Raw genomic sequence first — 22,202 nt, 5'->3', positions numbered from 1 at the left:
AAACACACCTCCAAGTCAGAAGCACTATCCAAACAAAAGTCGCTCCAAAATGCAAAGTACTGATTTTGGTATAGTACTAAGTGTAAGAAAATACACTATCTTTAACACTCTCTTACCTCTATGCTGCTGATCAATTCTAAATATCGAAGGTCTCGTACCCTGGTAAATGCCTATTGAAAAGAAAAAACAAATTAAAGGAATTAACTTGAAAAGCCAGGAAAAAAAAAATAGTTATAGACAAATCAAGCTGTCTTCATGTGAACAGGACAGACAGAAATATGCTGGGGTTTGTGTTTGTGTAGTCCCTAACCTGATGGGCTCTGACAACAACTGCAGCCCCTGAGGCATTACAGTAAAGGAGACAAGGGTACAATCCAAACAGCTTATCACCAAAAATAAACAGCAAAGGCAGGGACTAGTAGGTGTATGCCAGTCCCCCAGGAAACATAAAACGCCATTTAAAATATTACATACTTCTGTTCCAGCTATTTTATAGCTTTTCCATTTGGATGTGAGGCATGATACAGACAAGGAAGCGTAAGGAAACTATGACAAGGTAGAATGTATAACTGATTGTATTGCCAAAGCATACTGCATATGCTTATAGTTTTTCTACCATTCTGAAAACGCAGTATGGAAGTAGCTCAGGGAGAGGAAAGGAAGTAAGAAGATGATAAAAGTACTGCAAGACAGTGTAATATCTTTTGCAAATGGAGATAAATGTGCAACCCAAAGTCTCAAGTGGTAAAGTCACGTGCGAGTTACAGCAGCTTACCACTTATTCTTGACATGCATCAAAAAATAGAAATTTAACTCTTTACACCACACATTCAAGACTTCTAACCAAACTAATGCTTAAGAGGGCATAGAATATTCTGCTTACACCGGATCGGACTAGGAACTATGAGAGCCTTTAATGTCAAGAAGCTGCTTTTGTTCAAATTAATCCGCTCTAATTCTAAGAGGGCACTACTTTAAAATTCCAAGGAGGCACTGAAAACTTCTTTTTCAGAATACATATTTGCATAAAGCTGTCCATGAAACTGGAATTATTCTGATGCCTTCACTCAAGAAAAAAAAAAAAATAAAGCATTTAATTTCCTTTTAAAAAAATGTGTTACTAAAAGATGCCTATCATTACAGGCCATTCCCTGCATATTTTTAGAATGTTTTGTCTTTCATATAATATTCATGACACTGAACTCAGTTCACCCTCTCTTATTTGAGAAAAGGTGGTGAAAGAAAATACGTAAGTATTTTATGCCGGAGAAATCTCTGTTCTTCGTTATATGCCTATTTATAGACCACTCCCCAAAAAAGGCATTCCAGATAGAAAACAACTAAAACGATGGCATCCCATCACCACTGCCTTCAAAGAACATTAATGTGTAGATAACAAAGAATATGAAACCTCCACATTTGAACTGAGGTTATATGAAATATTTGGGGGAAAGGAGACGAAGTTTATGGCTAAGGCATTCTTTGCTGCCACCCGGTGGTCAGCAGCACCACTGAGCAACTTTCCAGTCCTATTTCCCTCAAATTCATCAACGCATTTTCCAGATGATGAAAGAAACCATTTTCTCTGCATTTAACAATTGGGTTTAGAACATGGCATTTATCTAGAGAGATAAATTAGATTTCAGTTCAAAACCCCATCTCAACTTCCTGAGTATATAACAAACCGATGTTTTCTTTGGTATGTGGAATAACATGCATTCACTACAGACAAGCAAGATAGTAACCCAAGAACACCACTCTGAATTCCAGCCATAAAACATACATTATACATACACACACTATACATATAAAAAAATAATTAGCAGGAAGTTTGTTTTATGAGTAGATAACTGCTTTACCTTTTTAGCAGTTTCAAACTCCAGCCCTTCTAAGGCTTCCATCGCTAGTTCTTTCCAGTCAGTATCAGTTACTCCTAAACATGCAATTTGATAGGCTTCTTTAAACATTTTTCGTTCCAGATACTGATACATGGGTGCAGACTGAGGATTTTCATTGAAAAACTTGTATTAGAAAGCATAATACTGAGATATATCAGTGAAATTCTCTACATACATTGGGAAAAAAAAATAATATATTCTAATCACAACCATTACAAGCTCCACAAAAAAACGTTTTTTGTATAATCAACAGAAAAACATTCTGGGGTGATTATTATTGTATCTTTAGACAAGCTAGGTTAATTATATTCTAAACTCATCCATCTTGAAATCTTCAGTTCCTAGCATATTAAGTAGCGGTTAAGTGTGAATTCTTCTGAGCATAGTACATGCTAAATGTTATGTACAATAAGTCAATGAGACTTTTTGTGGGGTTTTTTTGTTGTTTTGTTTGTTGTTTTTTTGTGTGGTTTTTTTTGTGTGTTTTTTTTTTTTTTTTTTGTTGGTTTTTTTTTTAATACTATGGAAACACAGCAAAGGAAGGGGTAGTTTGTTCTCAAAGGCAAAAAGCAAGCTCAGTGTGAAGCATCCCTGGAAATATTCAGACACAACAGGAAGAGGCATCATGAGGAAGTAACCCTTCTGTGCCAACCCTGATGACGCAGCTGTTTTACCAAGACTGTGACTATTAAGCCCAAGAGACACTGACCTCAAGGACGGGCCCTAAAAGGGAATTAGAGGGAGAAACTGTCAACTGCGGGATGACACAGATAGACTGAGGCTCGGGATCTGCAGCTACGGCTCAAACCCTCTAATGAACAGGGAGCACTGCAGCTAGATGACCTTTAACTCTAGGTTTGCAACCACAACAGCAGATTGATTTCTATGTTATTTTTATTAATTTATCTGAAAATGGTCTACTTTTTGGTACTCCCTCCCTCCAGAACTGTGGCTTTGAAAAAGCTGCCTCTGGGATACCCCACAATAATTCAGTGGCGTACTGGTGCCTACAGCGTGCCAAAGCCAGACTGGGTCTGGTGGATCTCACGGCTGTCAACCACACCGCACAACCCAGAGCCTAATTAAGGATTTAATTAGCAAACACCTCCAGGAACAGAGGGAGTCTGTAACACAGGCATCCATCATTAATAAAAACACAGGGCACTTTTGCCACCTTCACTGACTCTCAGTTTCAAATCCTGCCCACACTTTGGTGCGCAAGTCAGATTTTTTTTTTTCCTTGTCCTTTTTTTGTTTTGCTTCTTGGGACTGTTTTAAACTCTTCCGTTGCTTCCCATGATGCAGGAAGTAACATTTTGTATAAGGCAATCTCTAAATTTAAAGACTACCCCTGTATTACACATTCAGACTAAAATATACAGCTTAAATATAGCCTAAACACATCTAGACGGAACAGCTATAAGACATTATTTGATGTACTCATAAGAAAAATGAAATTACGACTTGAGAAAAGGTACAGAGATACTACAGTAAAAATACTGGAAGAGGTAACACCTGGACCATATCTTCATCTTTGCTTTTAGATTACATGCATTTGCAAGTAGAAGGGGAGAATTCAAACCGACAATAACAGCAAAAAGGAAGTTAGCTTAATTAATGCCAAATAAAAATAAAATAGATCATGTAATATAACTTAAATAACGATGAAGAAACTGAACTGCAATCATTTGTGTAGTGGAATATGAATAAATCTCAGACAAGCTTCTTCACTTCTTAAACATTGATGTTTATGAAATGTAAAGCAACACTTAATGAGATTAAAGGATTACCTGCGGAACTTCAACAGCTGACATAGAAAAAACATGAAGACAGAAGATCTTGGAGCCGTTGTAACCCACAACAAAGCCTTGAAGTTTTTGCTGGTGGACAGGGAAGTTACTAGCTTTGATATTGAGGTAACCCCCGCCAGAAAAGCAAAGCATATCCTCACACTGCGTATTCCAAGCCACACTATTAGCGTTGGGTTCCTAACAAACAAAATAACTGATGATTACAACAGATGCAATCACATCATCTTTCCTAAGAAATATGCATCCTTCAGCTAGAATGTTTGACCTATTATAGCCTGGGTGTGTACACACACACATCTTATTTACATTAATAACATTCTAAAGCCAAGTATATTCCATAAACAGATCTACAGGGACATATTGTACATTTTAATAAACAGCTGTAATGGTCTTTCCTTTGTATTGTACTTACTAATGATTTATACTATCAAACTGTAGAACATAAATAAAATTCCATGATACTACACTGTTAGATAGGCCATTTAATTGATCATTTTTCTGCCCATTACAAAAAGAAAGTTACAAACCCTATCTTTGTAGCACTTCATACTTTCTATCCAGTATTCTCTGAAAATGTTTCATAAACATTAATGAGCGAACCCTTAGAGTGACTGCTAAACTGTCAGTGAAGAGAGAATGATCATTATTCATTTCATAGTCTAAGAATACACAACAAACAAAGAAGTTTAGGTTTTAATTCTGTTCATACTAACGATAAAGCCAAAATGCTTATTAACTCTAATGCTTCAAAGGGAACCAAGACACAGCTTTAAATTAAACTGAAAAGGTCACACGTTTAAGTGCTCTTTATTCAGCTGTTGCTCACATACATATCTCCTGCCTTCTAATTCCTTGTCTACCATCTCCGAAAGGGTAGTTTCAATAGAGAAAGAGATCACAGTTAAATCCTATAAAATGTGATTAATGGCTTAAATGAGTTATATGAATTTCCACACAGTAGCACTGTTGGTATGTTCTGTGCTCCAGATCACTCCCCTGCACCACTTTTAAAACAAACAAACAAACTTTGAATTTTACCTGAAACAACAACTCTTTGGTATGAATGTCATATACCAGGCAAGTATCGTTTTCATCAACCACTGCCAGCTTGTTTCGGGATGCGCTCATATCCAGGCAGCGCACAGCCGTGGATTGCTTCAACAGGACAATTGCAAAGACATTATCGACAAATATCTTCAGAATCTAGAAATATTCGAAACCAAAACAGTCCGTTCATTTTTGTTCTTAAAACCAGAAATAGCATGCCAGGTACAAACTTTACTGCTGTTTTTAAAGCATGCAATTGCATTATTTTTTTTCAGAGAGAAACTGCATTAAAATTAAGGAAATGCTTTCAGTTTGAGATATCTTAAAAAGACGTGTTTCCACAACATACTCTAGGTTGCAAGCCTATGCAATTAAATCATCTACTATACATCCTGGATTTTTTAATGCTCCAATAGTTAAACAATTACATTACTATAATACTACAGGAATATATAGATACAGATGACAAAGGATCTCAACTTCCTCTCTATCCCTGTTCTCTGTATCAGTACCTCTGGGCTCCAGTTTGAAATTTTCAGCTGCTAACTGGCTTGTGAAATAGAGAGCAGTTTTACCTCTAGAACATCGACACCTTCACAAGTGGTCACACACATACCCCAACCCCCACTAAAGACAAACACTCTCTCAGTTCACCAAGAACTCCATTTTTGTCCGTTGTTCCTAACAACTTACAGACTTTAAACAAAGTTAAAATGCTTGCATGAATTTTACAGCCAAAGAATGGGAGAAATAGAAGTAATTAGTTTTTAATCACCAGATGAGACTATCAAATAAAATTTTAGGTTGTAAAAGAGCATGCTGCTCCTAAGGTCTCCCCCTAAGAGCACAGAACCAATTTTATCTGCAGTGAGAAGACACATACAAGACATTAAGTGTTACCTGACCATTCTTTAGACCAACTAAGAGGCCTTCTCTTCCTGGGGGTCCTCCAATTACTTTAATATAACGAATAAGAGATTCCATCAGCCATTCTCGTTCTTTAATGCCACTAAATGAGAGGCACTGCAATCTTTTCTCCTAAAGACATGATAACATAGAAAATACTGTGTGGAGGTAAAGATAAAACCCCGTGTCTTTGATGTGCTATATTTATACCTATACTAGCAAGTGTGCCTACTTTTATGTGTAAAAATTATAAAGTCAAATAGACAATTTAACAGGGGAAATTCTTTAAGGTTTTCCAATGCTATGAAAAAACACCAAAAACACCTCCCCCCTTTTTTTCTAGTAGTTCACCTCAGCCCAAAGTTCTCCTGGTTATGGTCTAATTTATCACATTCACTACAGACTGTTTTACTGAACCAGAGCCACGGGTGGCATGCCACAGCTGTTGGTGCTGCACATTACCCCAGCACTACACATTGCCACCCTGGGGAAAAACTGTAAGGGATTATACAGTATAGTCTTTTCCTACCAGCTGTTTGAACAGCTATCTTACAGTCTGAATACACCCCAAGACCACTCTAGATTTTAAGGCACATACCTGGCATAAAATAATGTGATCTGAACATACAACCAGCAAGTTGCATTCAAATTTTTTTACTATCTTTTCCTTCACTCGATAATACATATCTGAAGAATCATCTGAGTATAACTCGTAAATCAAGATTTTCTCTGGCATCTGGATTGCTAATCTGTTTTTGTAGATTGCAATTTTCTTTACAAGCTCTCTGCCTTTTATTCTAACTAGAGAGAAAAAACACAAAACTAGTACAGTATAGGCTGATATGAAAATAATGGATACAGAAATCAGAAAACTTACTAATACATTAAAATGGAATCTTTGTAAAGCATCTCTAAAACTAAAAGCAGATTCCCGCTCAGATATGTTTGTTGTTCTATATAATCTACTAGCCCCATCATAATTTATCACCCTCTATTATTTGTCAACAGCACATTCTGGAGCAATACTTTGATCCCTTCCCATGAAAAGCCAGTGGATATGAAGAAACAAAATCAGCACAAACCCTTGAGGCTGCAAGTAAGAAAAAAAGCTAAATATGATATACAGTATTTTTATCTCATTTGCAGAGATTAAAACCTTATCTTAAAAGCCTCTGCCCCTCCCAATGTCCTTTCAAATCCCCACATCTATCTTTAAGCTTGTCAGCGCTGATCCTCCAGAATCCAAGTTTGCATTCTCATCCTGCAAACACTATTCCTCAGTTTTACTGTCAAACTGACAACAATCTGTCTAGTACATGCAGCATATAATCCAAGTGTTCTGATGGATATTAATTAACCCCCCCCCCCAAAAAAAACAGAATGAGCGTGAAGCTTTGGCCTGACTGCAAGTATGAAATTACCTTTTTGTTCAGTGATGAGGTGCTGGACAATAACATCAGTCATGCTGTCTCTGTAAGCATAGCGATCTTTATAAAGGCCATGAACAGTGCTGAAAATCAGCTGATAAAAGGATATTGTTCCATCTTGGCATCCTACTGCCTGAACACAGGAATAAAATAATTTTAGTTAATTGGTACATGTAGGTGAGAACTGGCAAAATGTGTAGTATTTATATGAACATAATGTTCCTTTTCCTGCATAATGTATAGATTGATACCAATTATAGCCTACTTGTACTTCAACACTGGTAAAAGTGCAATGCAAAATGAGGACTGATCTCATCGTAGACCACGGAGACCACCATGAGGGATGGGTGAAGTTTGGTTTGGTTTTGTTGTTGGTTGTTTTGGGTGTCTTTCTGGGGGGGTGCGGGGTGTGTGTTTTTAAATTCACGCTGTGTCTCTTCACATTTGTACAGTGACACAGTGCAGCATTTATACCTGACAGTTGCCTTGTAGGCATTTTCCACAAGGTATAATACTAGAAACTCAAACAGATCTGAACATTTTCTTCCAATCATGGAATTAGATTTGGTCAACCTAGAAGTTATTAACTGCCATTTTTTGTTCTTTTCCCTCCTGTTTTTTTAATCAAAATGAGCAAATGCCTTCCCATCTGAAAACAGGTAGCACACTCATTTACAGCCTTCTTACAGCCCAACTTTTACTTCTGCAGGATATTTTTTTAATTTCAGTGGTGCTTCCAGGACCTCACTAGATGCTGCTAAGGTCCTGCTGCCTCAGTAAGAATGTCTAGACTAAGCACCTGAGTTTGAAATTTATGGTCTTAACTTATACGACAAATTGTGAAAATGTCAGAGATGTTCCTACTCACCACATAGTTGGAGTCTGGTTTAACTTTGCATGTCCACACCCAACTGCTTTGCTCTCCTATGGTACCAAGACGCACACCGTCCTTCGTGAAGAGGGAAACTTGTTTATCTGAGCCTCCCAGTAAAATATACTCTCCTTTAGTAAAATAGCTAACACAGCAAGGATCAAAATTGAGCATTCTGTCCTTCCCAATCTACAAGGGAAAATAAATAAATAAAAAAACCCAAACAACAAAACAACGACAAAAGGATCATTTAATATTTTCCTAAGGCAACAAGTGCCATCATTGATAATATTCTTCTCATCTCTCTGGCCATGCACAACGTTTCAATACCCCAGAACCACTAGCTATATTAAGATTCCCAAAGGCAATTCTAAAATACATGCAAGAATCCCTCCAGTCCCAAACCAGTTTACTCAGAATGCAAGCAACTCACAAAACCCCCTTTAACCAATTGAAAAAAATACAAAGATGTCCTCTACAGACCAGTAAACCGTATCACAAAAGTCAGCAAAGTTCTAAGGGCTTTAATATAAGAATCGTAAGACAGCAGCTGAGCTGCCATGAGAGAAACATAAGCTAAAGAAAAAGAGAGTTAAAAAAAAAAACCAAGCAAACCCAAACAAAACAGAGTCATAAAAGGTTGGGAAAACAGAAAACATACAATGTAGCTAATAAAGCACTAGTATACAAACACTCTGAATATAGGATACAAAACAGATTCAGAAATACTTTCCAACCCTTACCTGTTTGCCACTAAGCTGGTAAAAGGAAAGTTTCTGACCCCAGTCTGCCACAGCTAAAATATCATTGCGTTCCTCTCTAACAAAAAAAATAAAAAAGAAAAAAACTATATAGTAGTTCTACAGTGATTTATTAATAAATTTAGAGCAACAGAACCAAGTAATAGGATAGCAGAATTTACTTTGTATTACTCTTTTAAAAAACCACAAACTGAGAGGAGAGCAGATACATCATGTCATTTAAAACTGAGGAAGACAGCTTGGGGACACAAAAGAAAAATCAGTCTCCTTTACAGGAATAACTGCAGAGCTTGATGCATGACTTCACACGCCGCTGTCAGCAGTGGGTACAGGGAAGGTAACAGTCCCCTGAACAGAGGCAGCACCCGGGCCCGGATTCTGATCTCAGTGACAGTAGCACAAAGTCCCTGTAACACCAAACTCAATACAGCTGAGCAAGGGTGAACTACAATTATCAGTGTGAGGCAGGGAAAGAAAAACATAAATTGTCCTTGTGAGACCAGCAGCAGACCGAGGAAAGGCTACACATCTCGGGTTTGCTAACTTTGGTACTCTGACATGATCTATTCAGCTTGGAGCAAAACACGAGCCCCCTTCTTGCCTAGGAAGAAGGGCGATCATAATCTGAAGGTTCTGCTGCAAATAATGCTTCTAGCAATAAACTTAACAAAAAGGAAACAGACAAAAAACCTAATGAAAAGCTAACTGGTGAGTAAGCACCCTCCCTCTGCTCAATGCATGATGCATGCACCTGTGGGGAAAAGCAACATGCTTTTAAGCATATTTTAAGAACTATCTCATAATGAACACATACTAACAGAATAAACTAAGACCATACAAGCAACTATTAATCTAGAATTTCCTAACTTTTGAATATCTGATTTTGCACCCTGCAAAACACTCTGCCCTTGGTCCTTTTTTTAAATTACTGTTCTAGATGATGTTATCTATATATGTTCTTTTGAAGTTTCACTCACGAGTTGGAATGCATAGAGGTCTCTTCTTCCTCATGGTCTTCTCCCTCCTGCCTACTGCCAGGCCTGGATTTCAGCCCTGGTATCTCCTCTAAATAGCTGTGAACTGACTCCTCTTGTTCATCTGCTCTACTCCAAAAATTCTCCCACCTACTGCAATAGCAATTGTTTATTCACAGATTTGGGACAATACTCCATCTGAATTGAAGGGAAAACACAGCTCTCCTCTCTCTCCCTCAATCCAGACAGAACCTGCCCCCACCCCCACCCCCAAAAACAATACAAAAGAACGAAAAAAAAAAAAAAAAATCAACATTTCTTGGGATCTGGTGAGGCCGCACCTCAAATACTGTGTTCAGTTTTGGGTCCCTCACTACAAGAAAGACACTGAGGTGCTGGAGCAAGTCTGGAGAAGAGGAGGGGAGCTGGTGAAGGGTGTGGAGCACAAGTGCTGTGAGAAGCAGCTGAGGGAACTGGGGGGGCTCAGCCTGGAGAAGAGGGGGCTGAGGGGAGACCCGATGGCTCTCTGCAACTGCCTGAAAGGAGGCTGGAGCCAGGGGGGGGTCAGTCTCTTCTTCCAAGTAACAAGTGATAGGACAAGAGGAAACGGCCTCAAGGTGTGCCAGGGGAGGTTCAGACTGGGTATCAGGAAAACTTTCTTCACTGAAAGAGTTGTCAAGCCTTGGAACAGGCTGCCCAGGGAAGGAGTTGAGTCACCAACCCTGGGGGTATTTAGAAGACAGTGTAGATGTGGCACTCAGGGACATGGTTTAGTGGGACTTGGCAGCATTAGGTTAACAGTTGGACTCAAATGTCTTTCCCAACCTAAATGATTCTGTGATCTAAGTGGAGCTTGTTCCCAGTTCCTCCATTCAATTCAAGACTGGCAGCAAAGCCAAAATCCCAATACATAATCACTTAAAAAAAAGGTAACGTACATGGCATTAATCTGTTTCAGCAGGGATAAAAGTCAAGCATTTCTGCAATCAATAAACCAAAGATTATCTTTTCAACATGAAAAAAGGGAGAATGAAATGATTTACCTGGATGGATTCCAACAAATTGACCATATTGGAGATGAAGTACCCCCTGTACGCTCTATTTTAACTTTCTCTTCACCATTTTTATTCCTTATGCTGACAATGCCGTTGAACATCCCCAAAGCAAGGTACTGGCCATCATTTGTCCAGCTGATAAAACACACACATACTGAAGAGAAAACTACTAAAAACAAGCAGCGGGAAGGTAGGATGGTACAGCAAACTCAAATAGAGATGATAGATTGAAATATACTTCTAAGAGGGAGTTCTGGGAGGTAGCCAGTAATCCCACAGTTTGTTTATGCATCTAAATCCAATTTATGGCAACAGCATGCACTACAGCAAGAACATTTTATAATATATACAGAAATAAAAAAAAAATGTAGAAATGGAAAAAAGAAAAAAAAGCTATCATCTGCTTGCAATACTTGTAACATGTGCGAAGTAACAGATACATTTTGGGGGATGACAGTGTTGGCAGTAGACCAGACTGTTTTAAAAGCCACATTTAGAACACTGATCAGATAAAACTGCATGGTGTGGGACAGAGGAGACATGGTTTCTGTTCTTGTCTCTACTGAAGTTGAATGGATGACTTTACACAAATTAGTGTAACCTTGTTTCAGGTTCCCCATAATGCTAATATCTCCTTCTACTGAAAATACCAACAACACTGGAAATACACAGCTCTACAAAACAACAAAAAAAAATATTTTTCCTCTAACTTCACTTTATTGCTATTGTACAAAATGGCTAAACAGAGGGAGAGAAAAGTTAAGACTTGCTCAAGACCAGAACACCTCTCTGATACTGTCCGAAGAATTAAGTTACAAACAAAATCCAACACCCCCACACACACACTATTAAAAAAGAAGGGGGGGAGTGGGAAATCTCCCTGAGAAGACTATGCAATAACAAATCTTCTTTGATAAATATTAGTCATATTTCTGCTGGAGGTTTATAAACACTACTCAGGTATTTTAATGATGAGAATGGCAAAGCAGCACGAAGTAAATAATGCTGCTGAACGGCAAGGTAGAAGATCCTGTCTGATACTACTAGGTGCTGTCTCTGCATGTGTTGAACTATTTCACTTGAACCTTTTTTTCTTTAAGCTTGTATAGTATTTTGAATGATTTGTACCGAAACTAACTTAAATGACACAGGCAATCCTTGAAACTTACCTACAGCAAGTAATCTTACTGCTAGTTTTATGTTTGGAGACTGACTTCTGTTCAGGAGACCACAAGCCTTAGTTAAAGCAAACAAAAAGCCAAAGTAAATTACAGGTAAGCATTTACCAGTGTTCAGATTAGGAATCAGTATTGTCAGATAACTCAGTTGGGACTTCAGAGGGATCAAAGTCTCATCCGCTGCTAGAAGGACATTTAAATATATATTACCAATAAATGGGAAAAAAAGCCATCTAAATAACACAAAGGATGTCTCTGCAAAAAAATCATAGTAACAAAGTAGTACATTTACCCTGTGGCACCTCACTACAGAGTCTTTTCCAACTGAGTTTAAGTGATTTAAATAAGTATCTAATGTTACTTAACTTTAGGTAGCTTTATATCTCATCTCTTCTGGATATAAAGAACTGTACCTATCTATAGTTATCTTAGCTATACAACTTTAATAGAATTTACTGGCTTAATGGTAAAGTTAGAAGAAGAACACATACCAAAATCACTGGAAGAGCAGGATGCCAACTGATGAGTAAGAGGATTGTATGAGACACACTGTATCGAGTCATTATGCCTAGAATGAAGTTACAATCCAATTTCAATAAATCATTCTTAAATGCCCCCTCTTCTGACTTTCAGCAAGATAGCTGAAAGGTTTACCAGATGCCAGAAATAATTCTATCAGTTTATATTACATCAAATTAATCTGGAATTACCTTAAACTAAATTGGTAAAAAACTTTTAAAAAATTGTCTCTAAGTGGCAGGATTCACTGTATTTCATCAAGATTAGCTAAAGTGTACAGAGATGGTGGTTTGTAAAATATGATTAAAGGTTAGATTCAAATTCTAAAACAAGTATGCTTGTGTATGCTCCTAGTAGTACACGAATTTGTGCATACTAACTACTAATAAATGTATACACATATTCAGCAACAGAGTTTGAAGATGTTGCTCAACAGTAATGACAAAAACAAAGAAGAAGGATGGAAATACACCAAAAGTAGGAAACCTTATCTTTAATTTGGTTATTGAACCAGAATTATATTAATTTTATTATACAAGATCAGAGTCATATTCTGTTTCCTTTTATTTCAATCCGTACAGAGTTTCCCCAGTTCTCTGTCAGTCCCCTAAATTCAGAGATTTATCTAGACTTCCCACCCTCCTTTATGCCTTTAATTGCTGTCCTGCATCATTCAGATACTTAACTGTACTTTTCCTCTTCCCTCTTCTATTACGCCCCGGAATTTTCTCTGACCTTAGTCAACCTTCTTCCAAGTCTAACAGCACGTACTCTTTTACAGAAGTAGTACAAAATCAAGTCCATTTTTGAGAGGCACGGAATTGAAAGGCATCACTTACGTGTACTTCAGAATTCCTTCTAACTTTGAAGTCCAAATTATCACACTTTTATCAGCTGAGCCAGATGCAAAACGTTTGCCTAGGAATTAAGTATAATTTAAATCCCACACATACAAGAATCACTTTCACTCCAAATACTCAAATCAAAGAGAGAGCAAGAATTTGACAAGGCTCAAGTAGTAACAGGCCTAACAGTGCAACTGTCTTGATGTGACTGCACTTCAACTACGCGAAACTCCGATGACTTGATTTCGTTATTCCCACAGAGCGTGCCTCACCAAAGCCCCACCACGAAAGCAAGTAGCCAGTCTTTCCAACACTGTTAGTCACAGGTTGGAGATTCGTGTTAACAGTGTCAAGGGAAAAACGGCACATTTTCACAGGCATCCCCTATAACTTAAACAGCAGTATTTGAGAGGAAGTCCTCCGAGTCCACAGACAGTAAATTCCCACAGAATGAGAACTGGAGACAGTGAAAGAACTGGAAGCAGAGTAAGGTCTGTAGTGGGCATGGTAACGTGTGAAGGATCAGAAGATAGGGAAGCTTTGGGAGGGAGGAACTATGGGAATAAAAATCAGAGGCAGGTGGAATACTAGAAGGAGGGATCTCTGGGGCATGCCTTCTCCTCACCTTACTCCACAAATATAAATTTAACCATCACTGAAGCAGAAGGGGAGGAGAAGTGGGGACTACCGTTTTTGAATTAACGGGTAGCCTTACATGTAAATACAGTACGTGTAGCATTTGTAAGGCAGTTCAAACTCCCCAATGCAAACCAACCAAAGCACCAGCACTCACGTTCAGAATATTGTTACTGAAATAACCCTGACTTCTCTATCAGTTGGCAGTAAGAGATGGAAGATATGCACTTTACAAGCCAGACTAACAAAACCCCCCAAAGTGATATTTACCATCTTTAGCATAAGCCACACAGTACACCGTGTCCTTGTGTCCTTTCAAAGGCTGAATTAAGGTTCCATCAGAAGTATCATATACCTATTTAAACAGGGGAAGGAAAGAAAACAAAGCACAAACATACAAACAAAAAAACAATACCTAAAAAAAAAAATCTGCCAGTGAGGACTTAGATATAAAATTCTGAAGGCCAGCAAGCCTATACACCTTCTTTTGTGTTTGCTTTTTTGCACAGCATACAGTCCATGCAAGACAGAAAGTTTTAAAGTATAAAACCAGCTTTCCTTAATGTAATTCCTTCTTGGTACAGAAGTCTCAGTACTAGAAAATTACATGCACAGAAGTTTCCAAACAGCTTGTTTGGCTAGCTTGTTTTACTTCTTTCCCCACACTAGATGATTAAACATCATAAATTACTGGAAAGGACCATCACCAAACCCACCATTCTGCAAGCACTGAAAATAATAAAGCCTGCTGTCCTGCAGTTCCCATCGACCTCTCTCTAACTGTGCCTGCCATCCATCCATCCATCCATCCATCCCTGCAGTTTCTACATCTGCCTCATCTGAAAGCTTTGCAGGAACCGTGAGAAGCTGCTTTTGTTGGTGGGTTAGCAGCAGGCGAGAGGACCCAGGGGACTGCAAAAACCTACATCCAAAGCTTCTCAGAAAGTAGAGACATCAATTTAAGTTTCCTTCCCCTCTTGACAAAGATTTGCATGAGACTTGCAATGATGCAGTATTTGTATACCATGCCATTGGGCTAAGTTTGGATGCAGGTTAATGGATTTCAAACCACCGGGTGAGGTGTGAGAAGATAAGAGAATTAAATCTCATTACTTTTGGAAATTGAGCTTAAAACTTGGTAAGAAACATTAAAAAGCTTCAAAACACTTTACAGTTAGCACGCATTAATATCTATGTAGATATGAGGCTGGACTAGTAGAGATAAGAGGATTTTTGATAGGTTATATTCATAAGTTAATGTGAAAGAAATCATATTCCTGTGGCTGTATCTGCAAGAGTAAAAAAAAAGTTTCCCTACCAGCAGTCTATTTCCAGCAGCAATTATCAGTTGGGTCCCATCTGGTTTGAATGCAAGATCATAAATACTAAAAAAAAAAAAAAAAAAAAACAAAAAGAAAGACCCCCCCAAGAAAGCCCCGTATCAGCAGGCAGAAAGTGTATTTCTTTTAACATCAAAGATGCCACGTATCAAAATCGCCAGCTGAGTGCTTGAGAGTGCACCCGACTGCCGGGAAGCCCCCAGCGCCGCAGGGCCCGTGGGGGGGTCCCCGCGCCCAGGAGCCGAGCACCGGCCGGGCCCGGGCGCACCGGGCCGGGGCCGGGGCCGGGACGGCGCCCACCCCCGCGGGCTGCCGGCCCCGGGCTGAGCGCGACGTGACCGAAGCGCGACCCAGCCCCGAAGAGCCGCTGCGTTACCGGGCGAGCGGCCCCGGGAGCCCCGCCGCGGCCCCCGCTCCGCCGGCCGCGGGAAGGACGCGCTGCCCCGGCTCTCCCCGCGGCCGCTCACCACTGCTCGGCCTTGTCACGCCAGGTGAGCGCGGCCCGCATCCCCGCTCCGGTCCCGGTGCGCTCCGGTCCCGGTTCGGTTCCGCCGCCGAGAGCTTGTTGCCCCTCGCCCCGCCGGCGCACCGGGCAACGCGCATGCGCGCTGGGAGAGGGTCCGCCGGCCCTCCGCCACGCCAGGGGGCGCCCGCCAGCCGGGCCCAGAGAGCGCGGGCGCGGCGGCGTCACGTGGCAGCGTCACGTGGCGGCGGGGTCCTTGATGGCGGCGGCCAGCGGGGAGGAGCGGGGGTTGCGCGCTGCGGCCCCCCGCTCCGAGCGGCGCCCTGCCCGCGGCGGGAGCGCGGCTTGAGGGGATAGCGGGCGGGCACGGCGGCTGGCAGGAGGGGGCCCGGCGGAGGTGGGCAGCGGGGAGCATCGACCTGTGCTCGGTGAGGTGAGGCCGGGGGAGCCCCTCGGGAACGGGGAAAAGCGCTTCTCCTCCTCCGGGCAGCACAGGCTTGCGCTTGCCCGCCGGCGCGGGGCTCGTGAGGTGAAGCGCGTGGTCTGTGTGGGCTTATCCGTAAGATATTCGCGCGAGTGTTTTCTGGTCGAGTCGAGAAACTTGTCTGGGCATCGCCCTGCCACCTGTTGTTGTCATTCGGTTTGTTTTTTTAAACACTAGAGCAGTTTGTAAGTGAGGAGCGAGAGGATGAGGAAGCCGTCACTAATTTACTCTTCTTTCCTACCACAGTCCCGAAGGAGCTACGCGGAGATCAAAAAGTGCACTTGTGGAGTATTTGCAGAAAACTGTGGAGATGACTCTAAAAGCAGAAAATTTTGATTTTATAGCTCCTTATGAGAGAATTACTCGTTTGAGGGTGAAAAGATGCAGTGCAAAGGCTGCAGGAACTGTTTTAGAGAATAAGAATTGTCACAGTCAAGTGCAAGACCTCAGTAGTCAAGGTGGTGCAGAGGATAGAATTCAAAACATTCAGGCTGGAAGTGAACACCTGGAAGGTGTTGGGTCCACTCCGGAAAGTGAAGATTTGATCATGAAAAGCATAAACCCAGAGGACTGTTTGGAAACCAAAAAAAAGGGGGCAGGTAGAAAACGTGTTCAGAATAAGAAGACTGGGAAGAGCTCAGAAAAGAGGAATCGAGATAATACCCAAAACAAACGACAGAGAAGAGCATGTAACAAACAGGAAACTGAGTGCGTTCAAAACAAGAAATTCTGTAGAAAGACAGACAGGTGTGTTGCTGGTAGTCAGGGCGTAGATGATCAGAATGCAGACCCTATGGAAGCAGGAAAAACTCTGTTAAAAACAGGCAGGTCACGGTCAGACACACGGCTGAGGCCCGTGACAGCTCGCTTGCCAAGGGGGTCTGAGAGCCTAGCAGAGGAGGAACGTGTGGAGACAGGTTCTGATGACACACCGTCTGCAGAGAAAACCAGTGGATTGAAAATAGGGAAGGAGACAGATCCAGGGAATCCAGGTAACTGGGACTTTAAATCTGAAACTGAAAGGGATGTTAATGCCTTGCAGCCATGTGACAAGACAAGCCTCAGCAGTTAAAATGCTGTCAGGTGTATGTGTGGTTTTGAGGAGAATGTGATCCTAACATTCTGCCAGGGGTTCTCCTGAGTACCCAAGCAAAGTATTCTGTTTCAGATGGAACTGCTTTGACATCTAAATCTGTCCCATTTCTTTATCCAGCAGCGTTTAACTTAGTGCACACTTACAACTGTGTCGTGGTTTGGGCCTGGTTGGCAGCCAACCACCACGCAGCAGCTCTCTCTCCCTTCCCCTCCGTCAATGAGAAGGGACAGAGAGCCAGGCTTGGGGTTCGAGATAGGACTGGGATGGGGGAAAATCACCCTTTATGGTCACGAGCAAAAGGCAGACTCGTTAGGGGAAGAAAAAAATAGAACATACATTTATTACAGACACTAACAACACATAACAGAGTAGGACAGTGAGAAGCATTGCCCCATCTTGAGAACACCTTCCCCCCACCCCTCCCTTCTTCCCGGGCTCAGCTCTGCTCCCGATATCTCTACCTCCTCCCCCAGTGGCGCAGGGGCAGGGAATGGGGGGTGCAGGCAGCGCTGCCACTTTCTCCATCTTCAGTGGGGGGAGCTTCTGGAACTTCTTCCCCCTGCTCCAGCATGGTCCCCCTCTCACAGGAGACAGTCCTCCACAAACTTTCTCCAACTTGAATTCCTCCCACGGGCCGCAGCGTTCCCCACACTGCTCCGTCATGGGTCACTAACTTCCTCCGACTGGATTCCCTCCCACGGCTGCAGCCCTTCCCGAGCTGCTCCGGCGTGGGACCCCCCCGCATGCTGCAATCCTCCCAGCGCTGAATTACAGCAGCGGGGCTGCCTTTTCCCACAAGACCCCGGCCTTCTTCGGGCACAGAACCTTGATCATCAGAGCAGGAACAGCAGCCCATAAATCAATGTCTGCTCCACCGTAGATCTTCATGGGTGGCAGGGAGGGCCGCCCTGCCGTCTCACCACAGGATACAGGAGGGTCTCTGCTCCGGCACACCTCCCCCCTCCTTTCTTCCTCCATTCCTCCACTGACCTTGGTGTTCATGCAGCTGCAGCAACTCCTCCTCACCAGTCCGACTGCCCGTCACCACGTCCCTTCTTAAATACGTTATCGCAGAGGCGCAGCCGATTGGCTCAATTTCCCAAACAGAAGTGGAGCTGGCTTGGAGCTGGGGGAGCTTCGAGAAGCTTCTCACAGGGGGCCGCCCCGATAGCCCCCTCCCCTGCCACCAAAAAAACCCACCACTCACTCAACCCAGGACAAACTGGAATTTACTATCTCTTTAGCTGTGTAGTATAATAATGTTCATTACCTTCACTGCACTAACTTTTAATGTTGTTGCACATTGGGTCAGTCTGAGTCATAAAAAAGGCTAGTTTTAGCTTGTTTCATGTGCTAGAGTGTGTGGAAAACATTTAATTCTTGGTTGTAGTTTGAGCCTGTTTCCTCAGACTGTGGCAAAGTAACAGTTTATCTTTGGAATTCTTTCATGAAGATGAAATACAGCGGAGTACTGCAGTGAATCTAAAACACGTTTATGTTTTGTACACTTGCAAGAAATCCTTGTGTTTTCATCACAATGTAAAGTAGAAATGGTGTGTGAAACATGACAGCTAAACACTTGGGCTTTTTTCTTTTTAATGCCTACAGTATTATTTCTTTACAGAAGAGTCTATCCCACGAACACAAGTGGATAGGAGGAAAACGAGCCCATATTTTTCAAGTAAATACAGTAAAGAAGGTATGATATTCTTTAGGGAAATCTTTTTTTGTGAGGGGTGGAATAGGATGGCTCAGGATTAACTGATGTTCTGGAGAATCCCCAGTTTTAGGCCAGCCATGCTTCGGTGGCATCAGAGACCTCGGTCTCCTGCACTGGAGCTGATCTTGTCCCGTTTTAAACCTCGGTGGTTTGCATCTTGCCAACAGCCGCTCAGGCTGGTGGCAGGTGCCTCGGCAGCTCCCTTGGCAGCTGTGAGGTGGTGGGGAATGGGCGTTGGGGCAGCTCTCTCCAGAGCTCTGAGGTGTTTCCCCTGCCAGGGTGCATCCCCCTGCCCTGTGGCTGCTGCTCCGTCCCCACGCAGGAGCGCGGCGGTAGCTGGGGAGGGACTCTCCTCAGAAGATTGTGACGTGGAACTCGGGGGCACACGCAGGCAGCCTTGACTTACTGCAGCCCGTGCCAGGCACGCACAGTGCCCTGCACTTCTGCAGAATTTCTGTGGGAAGTGCCATTGCTCCATCCACGTATAGTGGCCCCACAAATATGAAGCTGCCTCAAAAGGTCTTTCTTTTTTAAAAATTATTTTAATTTAAATAGGTAAATCCATCCTTCACTGTCTGATAATTTTTCCTGTATTGCCTCTGTGTACAGCTCCCAGCCCACCTAGAAGGAAAGCCTTCAGAAAATGGACTCCTCCACGTTCTCCTTTTAATCTGATCCAAGAAACTCTTTTCCATGATCCGTGGAAACTTCTCATTGCAACCATATTTCTCAATAAAACTTCAGGTAAGTAGACTAACGCAATTTCATGTTGTATAAATGTTGGAGTGGTGTTATAGAGCCAGAACAGCTGCCATTTTTAAATTACATTAATAAAGGTGTATTAATTTATGTTGGTGTAAAACAAAAACCAAAAGAAATCTTTCATTTGTAACTCTTGCCTCAGAAAAAGCTCACTTCAAAAAGCATACATAGCTAATCAAAAAAGAGAATTACCTGCACAGCCTTCTGTTCATGACTGTTTCTTTCACTAGGTAAAATGGCAATTCCTGTGCTCTGGGAGTTCCTGAAGAAGTATCCTTCTCCTGAAATAACCAGGACTGCAGACTGGAAAGAAATGTCGGAGCTGCTCAAACCTCTCGGCCTCTACGAACTCAGAGCAAAAACTATCATCAAGTTCTCGGGTAGGTTTTCCTGAATATGTCTGTGGAAGGGTCTAAATTGTACTCGCAAGACAAGCAGCATTATTTCCAAGCAGTGCGCTCGGACTTTTCCTTCTGTTTGGCAAATACTGGTGCTGGGTTGTTTTACGCAACTTTGGGATATGTGGGTCTTAACATATGCAAAGCTGTCGATCCTGTTGTCTTAGCTGGGAATAAAATGACGTATGCATAATGAGTTCTGCAAGAGAGCATTGTCTGGGAGGCAACTTTGAGTGGAAAAAGATATGAACACCTACAAGGCTGATTTTTGTGTTCTGCAGCACTATGATAAGGTGGCTCTGCTCTGTTTTGCCTCCCGAAGGCACTTTCAACCTGAATTTTTCTATGATTCTGATATTTTCTATACTTAGAATAAAAGTATTCCTGTGGGGGTTCTGAGAAGAGAGATGTAATTAAAACTCTCCCTCAGTGATTTGTTTAAAAGGTGTTTAAGATACACCCCATAAGGATTCATCACCTACTCTTACCAGGAAATAGCTAAAACTTGTGTTTTTCATTTAAAATGTTCCAAAGTGGAGGCGTGTTACAATAGGGAATCAGGAGTTTGTCCAGAGTTGCTCCCTGCGCCCTGCCTGCCTGCAGGCAGTGAAGCCTGTGACCGTGCGTTGCAGGTGAGTACCTGAGCAAGCAGTGGAAGTACCCCATCGAGCTGCACGGCATCGGGAAGTACGGGAACGACTCCTACAGAATCTTCTGTGTCAACGAGTGGAAGGAGGTGGGTGCTGCTGTGGCCGTGGGCTTGTGCCTGCGGGCTGAAGATAACGACTCTTCAGTAGGTTGAACTCCCAGAATGTACCTTTGACAACTCTGCACCTGTAAATCAGGACTGGCCACCTTGGGGTTTTTTCTGTAATTTTCCACTTTCACTGTGCTCTTTATTTCCTTGATGTGAGGGTGAGTGCCTCTTCCCTGCTGCCGTTAAGAACTGGGTTCCCTGTTTCCTGCCAGCCGGATCCTGGCATCCCTCGGCGATGGGTGTTGGTGGGGCCTTTGCCACAGTGGGTCCTCGTGTGGTGGACGGCTGTGAGGGGCGGTCGAGGGGCTGTCCTGCTCTCCGGATTGCCCAGGGGGGTGGGTGGTTTCAGGGTGACCGAGTGCTGTGGCCCTCGGTTTACGCAGGCGGAGGCTGGCCCGGCCCGGCCCGGCGCTGCTCCTGGTACCGAGGGGCCCGCAGCCGCGAGGGGAATAGGTCAGGGTGGTGAGGTGTCCCAAGAGAAGGTATTTTAGTAAACATTAAACGCTTCCGCTGTGTTGTAGGTACAGCCGCAGGACCACAAGTTGAACGTGTATCACACGTGGCTCTGGGAGAACCGGGAGAGACTGAGCATCGCGTGAGGCAGAGCCGGCCCCGCTGGCCCTGCCCTGGGCCTCGCCTCGCCAACCGCTTCCTTGAGCGCTGGTGCCACGCGCCCAGCTCAGGGCAGCGTTGCAGGGAAATGTTTAAAATCTCTGTATTTTTTTTTTTTTTTTTTTTAATAAACCCATCCAAGTTGTTTATGGGAGTGTCTGTATGTGCCGGGGGGGGTGGGGCATCACCCAAAGCACAGGCACCCGCATCGCTGCCCGCCGCCGAAAGCAAGCAGGCTTGAAAGAGTCCAGGAAAGAATAAAAGCGCGCAGAGCTGGCAGGGGGCTGGAAGCAAATCAGCCGCGGCCCGCAGCCTGGGCGTCAGTGCCTGTGGTGGTGTTCTGGCCTCGGGACCCTCGCACTGCGGCTCCCGGGGCCCCGCTGCAGCCTCAGCCCCTGCTGCCGCCGGGATTCTGGGTGACGGTGGCCTCGGGGTATTTTCTGCTCTTTTTCAGTGCTCACCACCAGCGAGTGGTCAGCCCTGGCGGGGCGGGGGGTCACACTCCCCTTTTTTGTGCACCGTACCCCCCAGCTCTTGTCATGCTGCGTAACCTGCTGCACAAACAGAAGCTGCTGCTGGTGGACGTGTTCAGGAGGGCTGGTATGGACAGGAGGAAGATCACGAGAGCGGACTTCACTCACG

At 42.9% G+C, this 22,202-nt stretch overlaps 2 protein-coding genes across 10 annotated transcripts in view; one reads left to right on the top strand and one right to left on the bottom strand.

The window, feature by feature from the left end:
* Window positions 1-15,871, bottom strand: part of IFT122 (intraflagellar transport 122) — a 36,703-nt gene extending 20,832 nt beyond the window's left edge. For 6 of the 9 annotated variants that reach the window (XR_006165958.1, XR_006165959.1, XR_006165960.1 and 3 more), the window contains exons 1-16: window positions 15,736-15,871; window positions 15,247-15,287; window positions 14,199-14,283; window positions 13,287-13,365; window positions 12,420-12,496; window positions 11,920-11,986; window positions 10,739-10,885; window positions 8,704-8,779; window positions 7,958-8,149; window positions 7,084-7,222; window positions 6,261-6,463; window positions 5,657-5,794; window positions 4,748-4,912; window positions 3,689-3,886; window positions 1,860-2,000; window positions 117-170 (exon numbers count right to left, since the gene is read on the bottom strand). Coding sequence is in view for 5 of the 9 variants with exons in the window: in XM_042799573.1 (XP_042655507.1) it covers window positions 117-170; window positions 1,860-2,000; window positions 3,689-3,886; window positions 4,748-4,912; window positions 5,657-5,794; window positions 6,261-6,463; window positions 7,084-7,222; window positions 7,958-8,149; window positions 8,704-8,779; window positions 10,739-10,885; window positions 11,920-11,986; window positions 12,420-12,496; window positions 13,287-13,365; window positions 14,199-14,283; window positions 15,247-15,287; window positions 15,736-15,871 (1,938 nt within the window). In the remaining 4 variants the exon portion in view is untranslated. Of the gene's footprint in view, window positions 1-116; window positions 171-1,859; window positions 2,001-3,688; window positions 3,887-4,747; window positions 4,913-5,656; window positions 5,795-6,260; window positions 6,464-7,083; window positions 7,223-7,957; window positions 8,150-8,703; window positions 8,780-9,698; window positions 9,849-10,738; window positions 10,905-11,919; window positions 11,987-12,419; window positions 12,497-13,286; window positions 13,366-14,198; window positions 14,284-15,246; window positions 15,314-15,735 lie in introns of those variants that run through there. The other 3 variants (XM_042799576.1, XM_042799574.1, XM_032987820.2) reach the window with 3 other exon arrangements.
* MBD4 (methyl-CpG binding domain 4, DNA glycosylase) lies at window positions 15,870-21,709 on the top strand. The gene is made up of 8 exons (XM_042799884.1): window positions 15,870-15,873; window positions 16,170-16,260; window positions 16,462-17,207; window positions 18,936-19,010; window positions 19,641-19,775; window positions 20,024-20,173; window positions 20,824-20,927; window positions 21,470-21,709. The coding sequence occupies exons 1-8, from the start codon at window positions 15,870-15,872 to the stop codon at window positions 21,545-21,547; spliced, it is 1,383 nt and encodes a 460-aa protein (XP_042655818.1). The 3' UTR covers window positions 21,548-21,709.
* Window positions 21,710-22,202: the final 493 nt, after the last annotated feature.

The sequence above is a fragment of the Tyto alba genome, unplaced genomic scaffold (genome assembly GCF_018691265.1).
Source record: "Tyto alba isolate M040663 unplaced genomic scaffold, T.alba_DEE_v4.0 Super-Scaffold_3, whole genome shotgun sequence".
Lineage (NCBI taxonomy): Eukaryota > Metazoa > Chordata > Aves > Strigiformes > Tytonidae > Tyto > Tyto alba.
The sequence above is the reverse complement of the archived record's forward strand: the minus strand, read 5'-3'. Positions and strand labels throughout refer to the sequence as shown.